General features: G+C 38.5%; 1 protein-coding gene across 1 annotated transcript; it reads left to right on the forward strand.

Annotated features, from left to right (window-relative positions):
- Window positions 1-225: 225 nt before the first annotated feature.
- On the forward strand, window positions 226-15,357 carry arl14ep (ADP-ribosylation factor-like 14 effector protein). The gene is made up of 5 exons (XM_061886933.1): window positions 226-408; window positions 5,388-5,589; window positions 5,686-5,817; window positions 10,398-10,438; window positions 12,308-15,357. Exons 1-5 carry the CDS (start codon window positions 338-340, stop codon window positions 12,534-12,536), a joined length of 675 nt encoding a protein of 224 aa, XP_061742917.1. The 5' UTR covers window positions 226-337; the 3' UTR covers window positions 12,537-15,357.
- The last annotated feature ends 3,943 nt before the right edge of the window (window positions 15,358-19,300 follow it).

Raw genomic sequence — 19,300 nt, forward strand, 5'->3', positions numbered from 1 at the left:
TAAGTGCACAGGAAGCCAGTACAGGTGAGCCAGTATAGGCGTAATATGATAAAAATATCTAATATTAAATATATTAAATATTTGAAAAAAAATAACAGTCTGTAAATATAACAAAAATAAAAACAACCTCTCAATTAATTTTCCATCAGATAGGTTCCTTTATTCCGAATGAGTCCAACACGCCACTAGGGGTCACTGTTCTGTGGAGCACACCTTCATTTTCCAGTCGAAAACCGGAAACAGTCAACCTATACCCGCGTCGCTCGTAAGACCAACAACACAAGACTGCACACAAACATCTTTTTTTTCTTGCTTCTTTTCCGAATAAAACGACACCATGCCGGTCACCTGTGCGTCGACGGGGTGCAATAATAAGTTTGTGAAGGGGTCGGAAATCAGATTTTATAGGTAAGTTAATGAAAGCGGAGTTATGCTACTGATATACAGACTAACATGTTTTATAACACAACAAAACATGGTCCCCAGCCAAGCCACATTTGAAACTATATACTTTTTATTTGTATTTGTTTTTTTAACTTGAATAATGCCGTTGCCACGTGGTATCATATTCCAACTAAAATTAATAATGCTTCTGTATAACAATGTTATAATACAAAACTTTACTTTCTCCAAGTGCCACATTAAAAAAACATGACCAACATTAAAATACAGTAGCTTAGTAGACCTAAATATTCATTAAAAACAAAAGAGGTTTTATTTAACAAGTATATATTTTTTAAAAGTACCAAGGATTGTCACACAGACCATGTGTGGTGAAATTAACCTCTGCATTTGACCCATCCCTTTGTTCACCCCCTGAGAGGTGAGGGGATCAGTGAGCAGCAGTGGTGGCCGCGCTCTGAAATCATTTTGGTGGTTTAACCCCCAATTCCAACCCTTGATGCTGAGTGCCGAGAAGGGAGGTAATGTGAGCAACACATTGCAAAAAAGTTGGCACAGGGGCCTTTTTATCACAGTGTTACGTGGCCTTTCATTTTAACAACGATCAGTAAACATTTGGGAACTGAGGAGACCAATTTTTGAAACTTTTCAGGTGGAACTCTTTCACATTCTGGCTTGATGTACAGCTTAAGTTGTTCAAAAGTATGGGGTCTTTTTTGTGGTATTCAATGCTTAATAATGCGCCACACATTTTCAATGGGATACAAGTCTGGACTACTGGCTAGTCTAGTATCCGCAGTCTTTAACTACGGAGCCACGTTGTTGTAGCACGTGCAGAATGTGGGTTGGCATTGTCCTGCTGAAATAAGCAGGGGCGTCAATGAAAAATACCTTGCTTGGATGGCAACATATGTTTCTCCAAAACCTGTATGTACCTTTCAGCATTAATGGTGCCTTCACAGATGTGTAAGTTACCCATACCTTGGACACTAATACATCTCCATACCATCTTAGATGCTGGCTTTTGAACTTTGCGCCTAGAAACGGAGGGTTCTTATCTTCTTTGATCCACAGTTTTCAAAAACAATTTGAAATGTGGACCACAGAACATTTTTCCACTTTACATCAGTCCATCTTAGATGAGCTCGGGCCCAGACAAGCCGGCGGCGATTCTGGGTGTTGTTGATAAAAGGCTTTGGCTTTGCATAGTAGAGTATTAACTTGCACTTACAGATGTAGCGACCAACTGTAGTTACTGACAGTGGTTTTCTGAAGTGTTCCGGAGCCCATGTGTTGATAATGTTAACACAATGATGTCAGTTTTTGTTGCAGTACCGCCTGAGGGATCGAAGTTCAAAGGCATTGTCGCTTACTTGCAGTGATTTTTCGAGATTCTCTGAAAATCCATCCGATTCTCTGAACATTTTGATAATCTTACGGACCGTAGGTGGTGAAATCCCTAAATTCCTTGCAATAGCTCGTTGAGAAACGATGTTCTTAAACTGTTCGACAATTTGCTGACGCATTTGTTCACAAAGTGGTGACCCTCGCTCCATTCCTCAACTTTCTCAGTTTTTATGCCACGTGTGCCAGCTTTTTTAAAACATGTTGCAATGCTCATTTGCATTTCCAAATGAGCTAATATTTGGAAAAAATAACAAAGTTTACCAGTTCAAACATTAAGTATCTTGTCTTCGCAGTTTATTCAATTAAATATAGGTTGAAAAGGATTTGCAAATCACTGTATTCTGTTTTTATTTACGATTTACACAATGTGCCAACTTCACTGGTTTTGGGTTTAGTAAATTGAAATTGAAAGAATATCCAGGAGTTCCGCAGAAAAATACGATTCATTGTTAGAAAGTTGCAAGTGATTGATCTTCCAACAGGATCATTCTTAAGTGTAACCTAACCTAAAGGTACCTAAGTCACTCGTGGAGAGAGCCACAACCTTTTTAATAGGTTGTATTAAAAAAAGGACCCCTATAGGAGAGGATAGACCTCGTTTATTCTGCAATGGGGAAATTACGTGGTTGCAGTGCAGATTCAAGAAGTCCACAACATACAAGTTAAAATCACATTAAAGCAAGAGAGAAACATTAAAGAACTCAAATGACATACAAGACATTAAAGACAACAGAGCTGATGCATTTCTACATACAGCTACAAAACTTAAACGCAACAAAAAACAACATGAGCAGTAGATGATACATATTGGGCACAAACATAGACAAACAACAAGACAAAAACACAATTTCAACACCTGCATACGGCACACCAGTGTCAATCTGTCAACAGCAGTTTTTAATTTATTTTTAGTCAGAGTCTTTTGACGAAAATGTATTTTAGCTTTAGTCAAATTTCAGTCATTTAAATTGATTTAGATTTACTCTAGTTTTAGCCAACGAAATTACACATAGTCAGCTAAAATTGTAGTAAATTTAGTAAAATATAAAGTAAAAATGCCTTTTTAAATGTATTTGGAAAGCACCTTTAGTTACACTACTTGCAAAGCATTTGTTTAACACAAAAGTAGCATGATCGTACAGTCAGGAATGATGTATGATGCATACAATGGTTAATGCCAATAAATGTCTTTCAGGCACAAAACATGCCTTCATTATAATTTTTATATGATTGCAGGAGAACCGGAAGCAGCAAGTAGACATAGCTTTAACTTACAGTTGTGTAGATGTCACAAAGACTCTCCTGCTGATGGCATCACATAGCGTCAAAAGTAAAACTTGTCCTCTTCACTTTCTCCCGTGTGTGCACATAATACAATGTGGAACATGTTTAATCCACACATTACTGTTTTCGCGGTGAGAAATTCAACTTCCTCATCTCACGAGGAAAAGCATCTGATTGGCTCTCCTTCCTAACTAACTGTCGACCCCTCTTTCATATATGCGCTGTTAAAGAGCTGGGATTGGACATATTACGAACTTGTCTCACCCGTCTACAAGACAAAATAAAACATAATCGGATTTTGTTTCTGGCATTTTCGTCTCATTTTATTAGTCGAAGAAAATGTCAGTTATTTTGTTATTGTTTTAGTCAACGTGCATTTTGTTTTGTTTCATTGTCGTCAGGGGAAAATAGGTTGTTGACGACAACTAAGACGTAAATTATTAGTCAACACAATTAACACTGCTGCACGTCGCAGTGGCCTATGCAATGCTCCACGCCAGGGGTCACCAACCTTTTGAAACCAAGAGCTACTTCTTGGGTACTGATAAATGCGATACACACTTAAAAATATTGCCAGAAATAGCCAATTTGCTCAATTTACCTGTAATAAATATATATATATATATATATATATATATATATTTATTACAGGTAAATTGAGCAAATTTTTTTATATATATATATATATATATATATATATAAAAAAAAAATATATATATATATATATATAAAAAGGGTATTTTGTCGTACATTTTTTTCCTTTTAAGGAAGTTTTTTGTAGAGAATAAATGATGAAAAAACACTTGATCGAACGGTTTAAAAGAGGAGAAAAGAGGGAAAAAAAATTAAATTCAATTTTGAAACATAGTTTATCTTCATTTCCGACTCTTTAAAATTTAAAATTCAACTGAAAAAAAGAAGAGACGAACTAGCTAAATCAAATTTTTTTGAAAAAATTAAAAAAAGAACAACATTAGTAATTTTTCTGATTAAGATTAATTCTAGAATTTTGGTGACATGTTTTAAATAGGTTAAAATCCAATCTGCATTTTGTTAGAATATACAACAAATTGGAACAAGTTATATTTCTTACAAAGACAAATCATTATTTCTTCTAGATTTTCCAGAACAAAAATTTTAAAAGAAATTCAAAAGACTTTGAAATAAGTTTTAAATTTGATTCTAAAGATTTTTTAGATTTGCTGTAATATTTTTTTTTTATTTTAATCATAATAAGTTTGAAGAAATATTTCACTAAAATTATTATTTTTTTAAAAACAGAAATTAAAATGAATAATTAAATTAAAATGTATTTATTGTTCTTTACAAAAAAAAAAAAATTACTTGAACATTGATTTAAATTGTCAGGAAGGAAGAGGAAGGAATTTAAAAGGTAAAAAGGTATATGTGTTTAAAAATCCTAAAATCATTTTTAGGGTTGTATTTTTTTCTCTAAAATTGTCTTTCTGAAAGTTTTAAGAAGCAAAGTAAAAAAATAAATGCATTTATTTAAACAAGTGAAGACCAAGTCTTTAAAATATTTTCTTGGATTTTCAAATTCTTTTTGAGTTTTGTCTCTCTTAGAATTAAAAATGTCGAGCAAAGCGAGACCAGCTTGCTAGCAAATAAAAAAAATAGAGGCAGCTCACTGGTAAGTGCTGCTATTTGAGCTTTTTTTAGAACATGCCAGCGGGCTACTCATCTGGTCCTTACGCGCGACCTGGTGCCCTCGGGTACCACGTTGGTGACCTCTGCTCCGCGCCATCGTCCACTGGGGTGCGAAACAGGAACAGACCCAACAAAGCAACCATAGGAGCCGACTCCGTCTTAGGCTGCCCAGTAGCTCTCGGCCAATTCCCAGTTAGCGCAGTGGAGCGAGAATTGTCCGGTACATGCTTATTCAGCCAAAGGTTTGTGGAATTTGTTTATCCTACGATAGGATAGGACTTTATTGTCATTTCACAAGTACAACTAAACTTTGTTTTCAGCACAAACCCCTTCAAGATTAGACAAACAGTGTACATGGTTACAGAACAGGAATGCTGATGGGTCGCCACAAGGTGCCCCGTAAAAGATAGGAAAAAGATAAAACACATCAAAAGGCATAAAACACATTAACACAAGAGGGAAACATCCAGAACACTAAAGGAGGATACACAAGATCACAGAGCTCCTGCAACCAGCAGGCACTACAGTAGCGCCATCTTGGGGAAAAAAACCTGAACTGAGCACTGAAATAATGATTCAACTGTCTAAAATATAAACTACCCAATCCATGCAATATTTCCTGTCAGGTTTCCACTGAGCAAACCTTCCCTTTCCGCCAAATGGGTCCAGCACCTTGGTTTGAAAAACTTCATCCCATCAGCCAACACCTGCCTGTGCTCAGACCATTTCGCACCTGACTGCTTCAGGGACTACAATGGCAAACAGTTCCTCAGGGAGGACGCAGTGCCGACCTTGTTCCCTCTTGGGCAACCCCAAGACTCCTCAAAGGTTTGGCAAACATTTCTCTTCTTCTTCACTAACCATGGTCAAGCATTTCATCCTTTATTAAAAATGTAATCATAACCTCTGTCCAACAATTGACAGATCGAACTACGGAAACGGGCCTCAGTGACAGTACCCAGGGAAGCCGGTTCCGCAAATCAAATGGCATCACAAGCAGAGAGAGACAAAGGGCGGGAGCCTGCCGTTCAACGCAGGGACAAAAGAAGCTCAAGAGTGAGTGTTCTATTGTTTTTCTATTACATTTTTATAAAGACGAACTATAATGAATTTCATTTTTTGTACCTAATAATGATATTAATAATACAATGACCCCGCCTTCTCCCTGAATGCAGTTGGAATAGGCATTAGCCACCCCAGCGACAAGCGGGAGAAAAGGGATGGATGGAAATGTTAGACAATGTTGAATAATCGTTTTGAACAATGCCAAAGCATCAAGTCAAAATGGTCAAGCATTTTTGTGTGAGATGTTCGTGGGGTTTTACAGTCTGGTTACGTTGTGATGTCAACAAGGTGGACGTACTTATTAAGACATTAAGTCATGCTTTCAGCCAGAGAAGGAGGAGCTCTGCTTCAGGCTATGAAAACAAACCTAAAATGGACAAAGTAAAAATGAATAGAAAGTTGAAAAAAAATAGGATAAAGTACTGTATTTTCCAGACCATAGGACACACCGGATTTTAAGGCACTCTGCCGATGAATAGTCTACTTTTTATCTTTTATCATATATTAGGCGCGGGGCTTCACGGTGGCAGAGGGGTTAGTGCTTCTGCCTCACAATACGAAGGTCCTGCAATCCTGGGTTCAAATCCAGGCTCGGGATCTTTCTGTGTGGAGTTTGCATGTTCTCCCCGTGAATGCATGGGTTCCCTCCGGGTACTCCGGCTTCCTCCCACTTCCAAAAACATGCACCTGGGGATAGGTTGATTGGCAACACTAAAATTGGCCCTAGTGTGTGAATGTGAGTGTGAATGTTGTCTGTCTATCTGTGTTGGCCCTGCGATGAGGTGGCGACTTGTCCAGGGTGTACCCCGCTTTCCGCCCGATTGTAGCTGAGATAGGCACCAGCGACCCCAAAAGGGAATAAGCGGTAGAAAATGGATGGATGGATATATTAGGCGCAGCGGATTATAGGGCGCAATAAAGAAGTCATATTATTTTTTTTTTTTTCTGAATTGAAAACACTTCCTTGTGGTCTACATAACATGTAATGCTGGTTCTTTGGTCAAAATGTTGCATCGATTATGTTTTACAGATCATCTTCAAGCCGCTTCCTGACAGTCGCTTCCCGATGGGCCGTTTTATTTACGTGGCTCACCTTCGGCAGCGTCTTCTCCCCGTCATCTTTGTTGTAGCGGTGTAGCGTGCAAGGACGGGAGTGGAAGAAGTGTCAAAAGATGGAGCTATCTGTTTGAATGACATTCAGACTTTACTTAAATCAATAACGCAGCAGCATCTTCTCATTCGGAAACAACTACACCGTAAATGTGCCCTGTGAAAAACCGTCCGACCGGAACTATAATAACTAAAGTTCCTTGGGTGAATAATGTAAACTCACTACGCAAGTATTTTTAGCGCTTTCATGGAGAGTTTACTGACAGATATAAGTAAGAACTTTACACTACTTTATATCAGAAATGGCAACAGCGGGGGATGAATGTCACATAACTAGAAGAAGCTTATTAACTACGGTGTCTGCGTGAATGTGCGCAATTTTTCTGGATTTACGCAGATACCAAATACAGATCAGTCGGTACCAGAAGGTAAGAAAAGTTGCTTTTGCAAAATATTGCAAAACAAAACGCCAGATAATGTCTTACCGTATACACACACCACAATAATACTTGTATGTTTAATGCGCCGACAATCCTTCAAGCGGTGCGGCTTCATAGCTTGCCAAAGTTGTACTAAAACATTTTGATAGATTTTTGAGCACCGTGTGTAATGTTCTATATTTTCAATGGAACATTTAAAATGTTGGTGTTGTTTACTTGAGACCCATCATCGTGCAGTCAACACTTATCTCGTATGTTTGGCTGCCACCTACTGGTCACACCTATCATTACACCGTGTACCAAATAAAATAGCTTTGCGGGGGGGTAAGCCCAACCAAACATATTCCTTACATTTGGTGCACCAGGTTTTTAAGGCGCACCGTCGAGTTTTGAGGAAAAAAAGGATTTTAAGTTCGCCTTATAGTCCAGAAAATACGGTATTATTTTTCACTTGATCTTGGCATGTGCATAATAACACTGACAGGCGACATGCAGTAATAGAAACACTTCTAAAAGCAGCTTTTTATTATGCAAAGTCTGAAACAATTGGTAAATGTGCAGGTGTACGTAATGGTGTGGCCGGGTGAATCAATATAATTTTTGTGAAGTTTATTTTTGACAATGTCTAAAACTAAAATAGACAACCTCAAGAATAAATAATTAAAAATTCATGTTTTCAAAAGCTAAATTATGGGTGGGGCGTGGATTAATTTGCAAGGTAGAAACGCCTCCAGAATCGAACATCTTGCAGACAGACTTAAAAAACAGGTTATAAAAGTGACTCTGGGGTACAATTTACACCAAAGCATATCCAAGACTCATTATCTGGACCACAAGGAAGTATTTTAAATGTAGATTAAAATTATTACAGGGCCATTTTCAATTAGGCAAGATGACGCGTCATCTAATTTGCATAAATGGCCATGACGCGTGTACATGTAATTTTTTAAACTTGGCTAAAAAATATTGTACATACATAGTTATGGAATACATACGGTACAACAATTCTGGTACCTGAGAATCAATCAACGGTACACATTTTCGGTACTTTTTTGTTCGTTAATAAATATTATGTTGTCTGTCTATCTGTGTTGGCCCTGCGATGAGGTGGCGACTTGTCCAGGGTGTACCCCACCTTCCGCCCGATTGTAGCTGAGATAGGCGCCAGCGCCCCCCGCGACCCCAAAAGGGAATAAGCGGTAGAAAATGGATGGATGGATAATAAAATCACTTTATGTACTGCAACATTTAAAAATGAGCTGATTATTTTAACTGCTGTCCAGTTCTTATATATTGTTATATTAGAACTTTTCTGAGTCTCAATTACAGTTGCAAGTCCAAGATGTTAGATGGCAGTAATGTGTTGGCTAGTTAGTCGTTTCTGTCTAGTCTTTTGTTGCCCCCTAAAAAGTGTTAATAGTGTAAGTATTGAACTTTTTACGCACCAGCTGTTTGATTGTCACGTGAATCTTAGTTTTAATATTTCATTAGCAAATTTGGAGGTATTCAAATCGGCATGTAAAATCCGTAATGCTAATCATAATCAGTACCATGTCAATAGCAAAGCCAATGTATATTAGCGTCAAGTTCGCACGTTTTTTAAAAGTGGAGCCTTATTGAACTTGTGTTGGAGCATTTTTTTGATTCAATTCGCAACATTACCTAGAGGTAGTTTGACTGAGTCCACTCTCAGTACTGCTGGAGTGATTGCTTGGTGCCGAAGTGTGAAAATTGGCTGACGTCACGCGCAACTCCTGTACCGTAACAAGGTACAGTTTTTTATGTGAATCGGTGCCCGATAGGACCGTCAGGATTTGGCGGGTGCCAAAAAAGTACCAGATTCGGTACTCATCCTAGACATTCGAGCTGGGAATCTCTGGGCACCTCACAATTAAATTACGATCACGATTCAGGAGTTACGATTCGATTAAAAGTCATTTATTGATGCATCTTTAATTTATGTATGTTAATGCAGTTCTACATTTATTTTCGTTTGACTAAATAAGCATTTATCAATTGCAACTTTTAAAAACAGTAAAAAATAAACAGTTACATTATTTTCCATCACATGTATTAAACATTCATGGAAATGTGTGCATAACTGTAACATAGGTGCCCTAAAGTAGAGGAGCTGCTCGGAGCTCTCTCCTCGGCAGCCACATTTTAGAACTGTCTGCATTACTTTATTTCCAATGAATATATCGGTTATCGATCATTGATGTCTACTAATCGATTTTGTCCGAATTGCGATTCATCTAAAAATCTTATTTCCCCCACTTCTACTATACATACATATATTTAAAGACAAACCTGCTATATATATATATATATATATATATATATATATACACACACATATATATACACATATTTTATAATCGCAGGGCCATAAAAAAAAAAAATATATATATATATACAGTATATATATATATATATATATATATATATATATATATATATATATCCACTTTTGCTATGTTTTTCTTTGTTTACTTTAATTCTACAAGGTGCAACAGGCCCGTAAAAAAAGAAAAGCTCTGTCAACAAATGCAGTTTGGATACCCATGGTGTACAAATTTTAATTGCATCGTAAGGCTGGGTTGCTATTGATGCTCAGCCTTAATAATACTAAATGAGATTACATTGTGGTTGTGTACAGTATATACTGCGTGGTTGTGTAAGATCCAAACATTTGCAACAACTCCAAACCTGTTACACTACCAAAGTCTAAATTTAGTGAGAAAAGTGATAGTTTATCACAAAGCTCTAGGGGGTTTTCTACAAAGTGTAATCAAGTACGAAATCCACAGTAATAATTCTATCGCTAACTAATATCGCTGTAAGTGAGCCCAACCACAATATGTATTTAAGACGGGTTGTCATGGTAGTGGGCTTCAAGGTTCTATCTAACTTTAGAGGTCCTCACAGTACTCAGCTTAATCTGTATCTGCTCTGAGGCAGGTGGCTTATTTCACGATTAACTGTAGGAAAAATGCTTAATGCTGCTTATGTTTCTTCCAGGGTGGACGCGGAGGCCGTGGGGGAAAACAGATGTCTGATAGGTGAGACCTTGTGGGTGTTGGTAAACAGAAGTATTGGCATACCCGTTTTTCTTCGCTGTCGCTGAATTGTTAATGATTTAACCATCCCATACGAGCCTGCTCGTGTGTTTTAGCTTAAGTACTCAGCTTTTTTCCAGACTACTAGAATAACATTCTACACAATTATGTTGCTTCATCTTTTGTTATTATGAATTAATCAATTTAAATGTTGCAGCCCTATTATTTATAAAGGTTTTAGAGTGATTTTGTTTTACTTTTTTCACAATAAGGGCAAAGCAAGAGTTGTGCGCTAAATTTAAGGTTTATGTAACACGCAAGTTCACTTCCTGTGTGCCATATTCCTCCAAGTATATATGGATATCTTCTAAGAGAGCACATACTGTACAGTAGGTTTCAATTTGAACATTAGAATAGCTTTGTTTCTCAGAAAGTAATGTATTTATACACGTTTAGCTTAAATTATGTTGTTTCTTAATGGGGAAAGAAGTTAATGTCTCTCGTTTTCATGTTGGCATGTTAAATAGCAAGCAGTTCCGTACATGGGCTGATCAACGGGCAGTTATTAATCACGTTTTTTGGGGAAATTTCAGTTTAAAGTGGTGATACTAACCATTGCTACTTATCATTATTTATAGTCAACGTTCCCTCCAAGGTACGCGGCTGTGCAATTGCACACTGCTCACGGCAAATCAAGGCCGGGCACAAAATCGAATAAAAAGATAAGCGCATAACAGTGTGCATGTCTGCCGTCGCTCACATGTGCGCCACTGAATGTTCAAGGAGTTTTGGCGTTTGCTCACACATGAAAAATTGGAGGGAAAACTGTTTATAGTTATGACTTATACTAACAGTTTATCATTACCTTTGTAGTAGGTAGTGTGAAACCGGTCTGGAAATGTTTTTATTCGTTCAGTTTGTTATATTCTAAGGGTATTGAATCGATAAAACTGGACTGTTCGGATTGTTTAGCCTTTCATCTGAGCAGTTTTTGATTTAGTCTGTCTTAGTCTTTTAACGAAAAATATTTTAAGGTTTTAGTAAAATTCTAAGAATGTCAATTTAATCAATGAAGTTACACATTTTCAGTTTTTGTCATCTAAAATTACAGCAAATTTACTAGACTATAATTACTCTCTCATACGCTGTTTAAGAGCTGTGATTGGATAGTTTCTGAGGTTGTGCCCCCACCATAAAAAAGGCAAAATTAAATATGATTTGGATTTTGTTTGTCAATATTTTGAGCTCCATTTTATTCGTTGACTAAAATGTCAGTTCATTTCATTATTGTTTTGATTACTTTAGTGAGAGGAAAAGGTTGGTGACGACAACTAAGAAGAAACTTATTAGTCAGCGAAATTAACACAGCATCTGAGCAGGCTTCATTAGTTCATGCTCACAGACTTACACTAGATAGGACTGCTCTAGTCTGAGGTCCTGGTGCAGGATCCAAAGTATTCTCTTTACAAAGGGGGGCATGCTCAGACAAAGATGGAAAAGACAAGGAAACCATTAGTGTCTGGTCGAGGATTAATACTTGGGATCCTGCACCCTGAACTGATGAAGCCTGCCGGCATAAGCTTCGGAATGTCGGAACAGGCTAGTTGTGATCGATTCAATGCCTTGAAAGTAGTCTGTAACACAAACAGGAAAAAGTGAGGATGATTCAAAGTTGGTGCACCTAACTGGGAATTACTGAATAATAGAGTAATGTAAAAAATCTCAAGCCAAATGTGGTTTTGACCTTCAGTGCAAATTTTAATTAATAACGACATTCCATTTACACAAACTTCGAAAACAAAGAGTGATTATTGAGTGGAAAGGAACATTCAAGCAGTCCAGTGTGTGACGTCTCTCCTCTGTATCGTGCAGGCAGAACATCGCAGGCAAGAGCAGAGTTTATGACAGCAAAGGTCGACTGTTGTCCAACGGCAAGGACCTGTGTGACTGTTTGGACGTGGACTGCGCGGGCTGCTTCTATCCCTGCACCGACTGTAGCTCACGCAAGTGCGGGTTTGAGTGCCGATGTAACAGGAAGTGGCTTTACGAGCAGGTAGAAGTGGAGGGAGGTGAGATCATTCGCAACAAGTATGCTTTTTAATTTCAGCCAAATTAACACAGACTGTATATACCGGACACAATCGAATACAACCTAATAGAAAGCTAGCAATTATTTCACACATTGTTGGAATTCTCAGTTTTATCAGGGGCGGTTACCGTTCACAAGCGTTTTCTACCAAGCATACTTGCTTTGTTAGTATTGAAAACTGCGACGTTACTTAGAGAACGTTTGGCTGAGTCCGCTGTGAGTGCTGCATGAGTGAGTGATTGTTTACTTGAACCAGATGTGATGTCACCTTCAACAATGGTATCAAAATATGTTTAATTTGACGTAAATTTATACCCAGTAGTACCAATGGAATTCGGTCAGTGCTTATGAAAGTACTGAATCCGATACACATCCCTAGTTCTTTTTGATTGACACTGTAGGGGAGGTATTACGCTTGCCATACTTATAGGTTGGAGAAATCATGATATTACAGTTTTTTGGATCTCCTTTGATTACCAGTACAAGTGTATCTAAGGTTGTGGCCAACAAGTGTATAACAGAAGGATGGACTACTTTGATAAGGCTACATCAGGACGATGGCAGCCTAACCTTCAGATATTTCAGCTTGTTGGACATTAAAGGACTGTTTTAATACAATATTAATGCTCAAAACTCTCGTTCATGATAGAAGATAGGCAGAATTATTGGAGTATTTTTTATCTATATGGTTGGGTTTATTAACATGGTTTTGTGTCAATAACCATGTTAATAAACTTCATTTCCAATATAATGTTTCTACTGCTGATATACAGAACATTATTTTAGGAAATCATTTAAAACAAGACTTATTTTGTGTTTGATTATGTGTATAGTCACGTTTTAATAATGCAATTCAGATGAAAGTTTCATTAAATTTTCAGGAGAGAAGCAATTAAGAATTCAACTCATCAAAATTCATTTAATTGTACAGTGCAACAAAATCACACCGGCTGCTCCGGTTAGAAGTATGAAATACAAATAATTAAAGGGGATCTATTCTACATGTTAAACTTTTTAAGACTTATGTGTATGTAAAAATTGTTTATTTTTAGTCTGTGTATGATTTGGTAATGCTACATCAATGAGGTTGGTGTGTAAAAAAAATTGGCCTATCATCCACAATCCGTGAGACAAAATTACATATCTTTCCATTTTCTGTGCGTGCTAAATATTGGAAAACTGCTCATAAGAGGCAGCTTTCAAGGCCAACCCACTACTACCGACCACGCAGTCTGATAGTTTATATATCAATGATGAAATCTTAACATTGCAACACATGCCAATACGGCCTTTTTAGTTTACTAAATTGCAATTTTAAATTTCCCGCGAGGTATCCTGTTGAAAACGTCGCGGAATGATGACGCGTGCGCGTGACGTCATGTTCTCCCAGCACCGATCACGGCTAAAAGTTTTTATCGCATAATTACACAGTATTCTGGACATCTGTGTTGCTGAATCTTTTGCAATCTGTTCAATTAATAATGGAGACTACAAAGAAGAATGCTGTTGGTGGAAAGTGGTGTATTGCAGCCACCTTAGCAACACAAACACAGCCGGTGTTTCTTTGTTTGTTGTGAAGCTTTAATATGGAACAGAGCAATCAAGCGAACATGTTTCTCTACCACATGTCAACCGGCAGGTTTCGGTGAAAAAATTGTGGTAACAAGTCGGCTCTTACCGTAAACATGAGCGGAGCTTGTGTCGTTCTTCCTGCAGCTGTCAAAGAGGCAGCTGCGACTTTCTTGGCTCATCCATGGCTTCCCTCAGAGACACTGGCGGTCGCCACACCTCTCTGACTTTCAGGTATGACTTTATAATCTCACTAAAACACTAGTAACACAATAAGCAGATAAGGGATTTTCCAGAATTATCCTAGTAAATGTGTCTAATAACATCTGAATCGCTCCCACTGCCATTGTCCTTCACTCTCACTATCCTCATCCACAAATCTTTCATCCTCGCTCAAATTAATTGGGAAATTGTCGCTTTCTCGGTCAGAATCGCTCTAGCTGCTGGTACCCATGATTATAAACAATGTGAGGATTTGATTAGCTCTACAACCAGTGATGTCACGCGCACATCGTCTGCTACTTCCGGTAAAGGCAAGGCTTTTTTATTAGCGACCAAAAGTGGCGAACTTTATCGTCGATGTTCTCTACTAAATCCTTTCAGCAAAAATATGGCAATATCGCAAAATGATCAAGTATGACACATAGAATGGACCTGCTATCCCCGTTTAAATAAGAAAATCTAATTTCAGTAGTCCTTTCAATGCAGGTATTGGGTATACAATCTATTCCGCCTATGAAACCCTTTGAAAACCTCCAACACTGTTTCATACAATAGTGTGCAAATAAACTGAAAAACAAAGTTTTATTTCAATAGAGATACCCAAAAAAAACCATTGTTTTTTTAATAATGGAACCTGCAACCATACGTTTTTCTCATAATGAACATTTCAGAGACACCTGCATGATACCTTTGTCAATTTGTAGGGAACTTACTGCATTTTGAAATCAAATCTCTCTTTATATATTCATTACGGCTGGCTTCTGAGAGCGTGGAATGTCATCTAGGTTGAAACTGTCAGAAAGTTATTTCACACAATGCCAGAAAAATGCACTGCTGTGATTGTTGCCAAATGGGGCCACACTGAATATTAAAATCAAATGTAAAAAAAAAAAATAAAAAAAATTATCAGTCCAGTCCATTTATCAGGACTGGACTGATGAATGTGTAGGTGAAATATTCTCTGGGTTTTTTGCCTTTACCTTTCTCAAATGCAAAAAAGTGAAGTAAGGCTCTGTAATAATAAAACACCAGTTTCTTAAGATTTGACAAGTGTTTTAATATTTTTGCACACCACTATAAACATATTTTAAATATGTACAGCAAGTAACGCACTGTACCAACAGGCACATTCATGAAAACATGTATTATTTCTCATATTCTGGTCATTTTATACATTACCCAAACCAAGCACTACTGTTGCCATGCGCTAAACGTTTGAAAAAAAAAACTGAAACCATGACTTACAAATGTCAGCTCTCACTGTAACGCCGACTGATTGTATCGTTGTATCTTTCAGCACCTGTGTTTTCCTTGTGAGCAAGGCGGTGTGTCATTATGCCGGAAAAGTAGTTCCTCTCTGTTACCTTTTTAACAATCCCAATATAAATAGTGGGACCTTTATTTAACCAGATAAGAAACCCATTGAGATCAAGATTTCTTTCACAAGGGTGACCTGGCCAAGAGGTCAACAGCACATGTCACAGAGCAGTTTCAAAAAAGTAATACATTAAGACATACATTTTAAAATACATAAAAGAGAACTGTAAAGCAATAAAGATTTACACCTTTTAAAAACACAGGCACTGAGCAAAAGTCTCTTGCTCTCTGTCCCTCAGGACAGAACGGAAGGTTCCAAATGGAATTAGTTCTGTGAGTTTCAGTTTCGTCTGCAATGCATTCCATGCCATAGGGGCAGCAATGCCAAAAGCTCTTTGGCCAAATTCAGTCCGTACATGGGGAACAGTTAAAACATACAAATTGTTAGAACGTAACGCATAAGAGCTGTTTTTTCTTTGTAACAAAGTACACAAGTATGGAGGTATTAAACCTAAAAGAGCTTTATAAATACTGATCGGCAGACAATCAATTGGCACATCCTCGCGGATAATATGTTTTATATTTAGATTAATTTACAAAACTATGGAAGTGTCTTAAATTCTTCCTTGCCAGCTTGTATAACATCTTATGTAGACAAGTGCTGATTTTCCACATAATATACACGCAAACCAATTATGTGGCTATTTTACCAAAAGGAGATGTCCGAAAGTGCAATCAAGGAGCCAACGTTACTCCATGGCTCTGATTGACTTAAATGCAGTTAAGTATTTTTTATGTGGACTTATATTCATGCAAACTTAAATCTTTTTGGTATATAAAGACTAATATTTCATTAAGTCAGTGCAGGTATGGAAATAGACTTATCTCTCACCCTCCAGTGGAAAGGCCATGATCATGGATTAATTTATCGACGTGATAAAGTGTCTTATCGACATATTGACTGTTGCAGTCATTTGTATGGAAAGAGCACAGGCCTCAAGGGAGCCGCTGGATAAAAAACATGCCACTATTAAAAGACACCAATGACCCAAACACATCCAATCTGTTACCACCCATCCAGCCTGAAGGGTTTCACAATGATCGCATTTCAAGCTGGAATGAAACTTGCGGATTTAATTGGCTCCTGCATGGTGCTGGTGTTTTGCAAAATATAGCCGCTCTTATTTTCATTATCTGTAAAGTTCACAGATCCTGACCTTCACTTTTAACTGAACAAATATTTATATTTTCAAAATATATATGTAATATGTGTAAATAAGCCAGTTTGACCCAGATAGTCAACGCTCCCCTCTAATACTGACAACATTAGCACTTGTTTTAATTTTGGGACCTAAAAATGATGTCTACACGTAAAATTCGCCACAAAATAGTAGTGATTGTTTTTTTTACCAAGCTTCAGCACATTTTGGAATGCCAACTTTTAGCTCCAAAATGTGGGCGAGCCTGCTGATGTCACACACGGAAGACTTGAGGCACTTCTTTATTGTGTTGTATGTGTTTTGGGAGCTATCTTCATCCTGAATCATGCTATTTTCTCACAGATTTTGAAGAAATTATTAAGTATGTCTCCCAGATGCATTGTTGCAGGTTGTAGCAACACAACTAAAGGAGTCAGCCTGCATACATTTCCAAATGATGGCAATATGAGCAAAGTATGGACCTCTCCACTCAAATTTAATGAGTCAAAATGGGTCGGACCAAGCAAGAGGAAGGGAATTTGGAGGTATCATACACTATATTGTGAAAAGTATTTGCCCACCTGCCTTGACTCACATATGAACTTGAAGTGCCATCCCATTCCTAACCCATAGGGTTCAATAGGATGTTGGTCCACCTTTTGCAGCTATTACAGATTCAACTCTTCTGGGAAGGCTGTCCACAAGGTAGCGGAGTGCGTTTATAGGAATTTTCCACCATTCTCCCAAAAGCGCGTTGGTGAGGTCGCACAGTGATGTTTGTCGAGTAGGCCTGGCTTTCAGTCTCCGTTCTAATTCATCTACAAAGGTGTTCCATTGGGTTTAAGTCAGGACTCTGTGCAGGCCAGTCAAGTTCATCCACACCAGACTCTGTCATCCATGTCTTTATGGACCTTGCTTTGTGCACTGGTGCACAATCATGTCGGAAGAAGAAGGGGCCCGCTCCAGACTGTTCCCACAAGGTTGGGAGCATGGAATTGTCAAATGTATTGGTGTCCTTTCACTGGAACTATGGAGCCAAGCCAAACTCCTGACTACCTCTTTGCACTTTGCGCTTCAGCATCCGCTGACCCCTCTTTGTCAGTTTACATGGCCTACCACTTAGTGGCTGAGTTGCTGTTGTTCCCAAATGCTTCCATTTTCTTATAATAAAGTTGACTTTGGAATATCTAGGAAAGAGGCAATTTCCGGACCGGATTTGTTGCACAGGTGGCATCCTATAACAGTTCCACGCTGGAAATCACTGAGCTGAGAGCGGCCCATTCTTTCACAAATGTTTGTAGAAACAGTCTCCATGCCTAAGTGCTTGATTTTATACACCTGTGGCCGGGCAAAGTTATTAGGACACCTGATTCTAGTCATTTGGATGGGTGGCCAAAGACTTTTGGCTATATAGTGTAAGAACGATTCCGACATTGAAGAATAAGTGTTTTGTTGTTTTGATGGACAAAATCAAAGACTCAAACCAATAGTGATCCTAAAAATCAGAAGTACTCTGGATGGGAGAAAAGGATGAGACAGAACCTGCAGAAAAACTGGTAAAAAAAAAAAAAAAAAGAGCAGACCCAGCATTTAAAAACAAGAGAAGAAGAAAGTAAGCAAATAGTTTTTTATTTTTTGTCCTTTTCTACTGATGTTTTCTTCAACATGCTTCGGGTAACATTGAAAGAGCATAACACAATCATACATTTCAAACAATTTTTTAATTAAGATATGAATAAATGTGGCTTCACGGTGGAAGAGGGGTTAATGCGTCTGCCTCACAATACGAAGGTCCTGCAGTCCTGGGTTCAATCCCAGGCTCGGGATCTTTCTGTGTGGAGTTTGCATGTTCTCTCCGTGACTGCGTGGGTTCCCTCCGGATTCTCCGGCTTCCTCCCACTTCCAAAGACATGCACCTGGGGATAGGTTGATTGGCAACACTAAATTGGCCCGAGTGTGTGAATGTGAGTGTGAATGTTGTCTGTCTTTCTGTGTTGGCCCTGCGATGAGGTGGCGACTTGTCCAGGGTATACGCCGCCTTCCGCCCGATTGTAGCTGAGATAGTCGCCAGCGCCCCCTGCGACCCCGAAAGGGAATAAGCGGTAGAAAATGGATGGATGGATGGATGGCTTCACGGTGGAAGAGGGGTTAATGCGTCTGCCTCACAATACGAAGGTCCTGCAGTCCTGGGTTCAATCCCAGGCTCGGGATCTTTCTCTGTGGAGTTTGCATGTTCTCTCCGTGACTGCGTGGGTTCCCTCCGGATACTCCGGCTTCCTCCCACTTCCAAAGACATGCACCTGGGGATAGGTTGATTGGCAACACTAAATTGGCCCTAGTGTGTGAATGTGAGTGTGAATGTTGTCTGTCTATCTGTGTTGGCCCTGCGATGAGGTGGCCACTTGTCCAGGGTATACGCCGCCTTCCGCCCGATTGTAGCTGAGATAGTCGCCAGCGCCTCCCGCAGCC

The sequence above is a fragment of the Nerophis ophidion genome, linkage group LG25 (assembly GCF_033978795.1).
Source record: "Nerophis ophidion isolate RoL-2023_Sa linkage group LG25, RoL_Noph_v1.0, whole genome shotgun sequence".
Taxonomy (NCBI): Eukaryota; Metazoa; Chordata; class Actinopteri; order Syngnathiformes; family Syngnathidae; genus Nerophis; species Nerophis ophidion.

What these genes read in the sequence shown, in the direction of transcription:
- arl14ep (XM_061886933.1), top strand. Translation starts at nt 338, where the DNA reads ATGCCGGTCACCTGTGCGTCGACGGGGTGCAATAATAAGTTTGTGAAG. An exon ending in GGGACAAAAGAAGCTCAAGA is followed by an intron (nt 5,818 to 10,397) that starts GTGAGTGTTCTA and finishes TGTTTCTTCCAG; the next exon opens with GGTGGACGCGGAGGCCGTGG. An exon ending in GGAAAACAGATGTCTGATAG is followed by an intron (nt 10,439 to 12,307) that starts GTGAGACCTTGT and finishes TGTATCGTGCAG; the next exon opens with GCAGAACATCGCAGGCAAGA.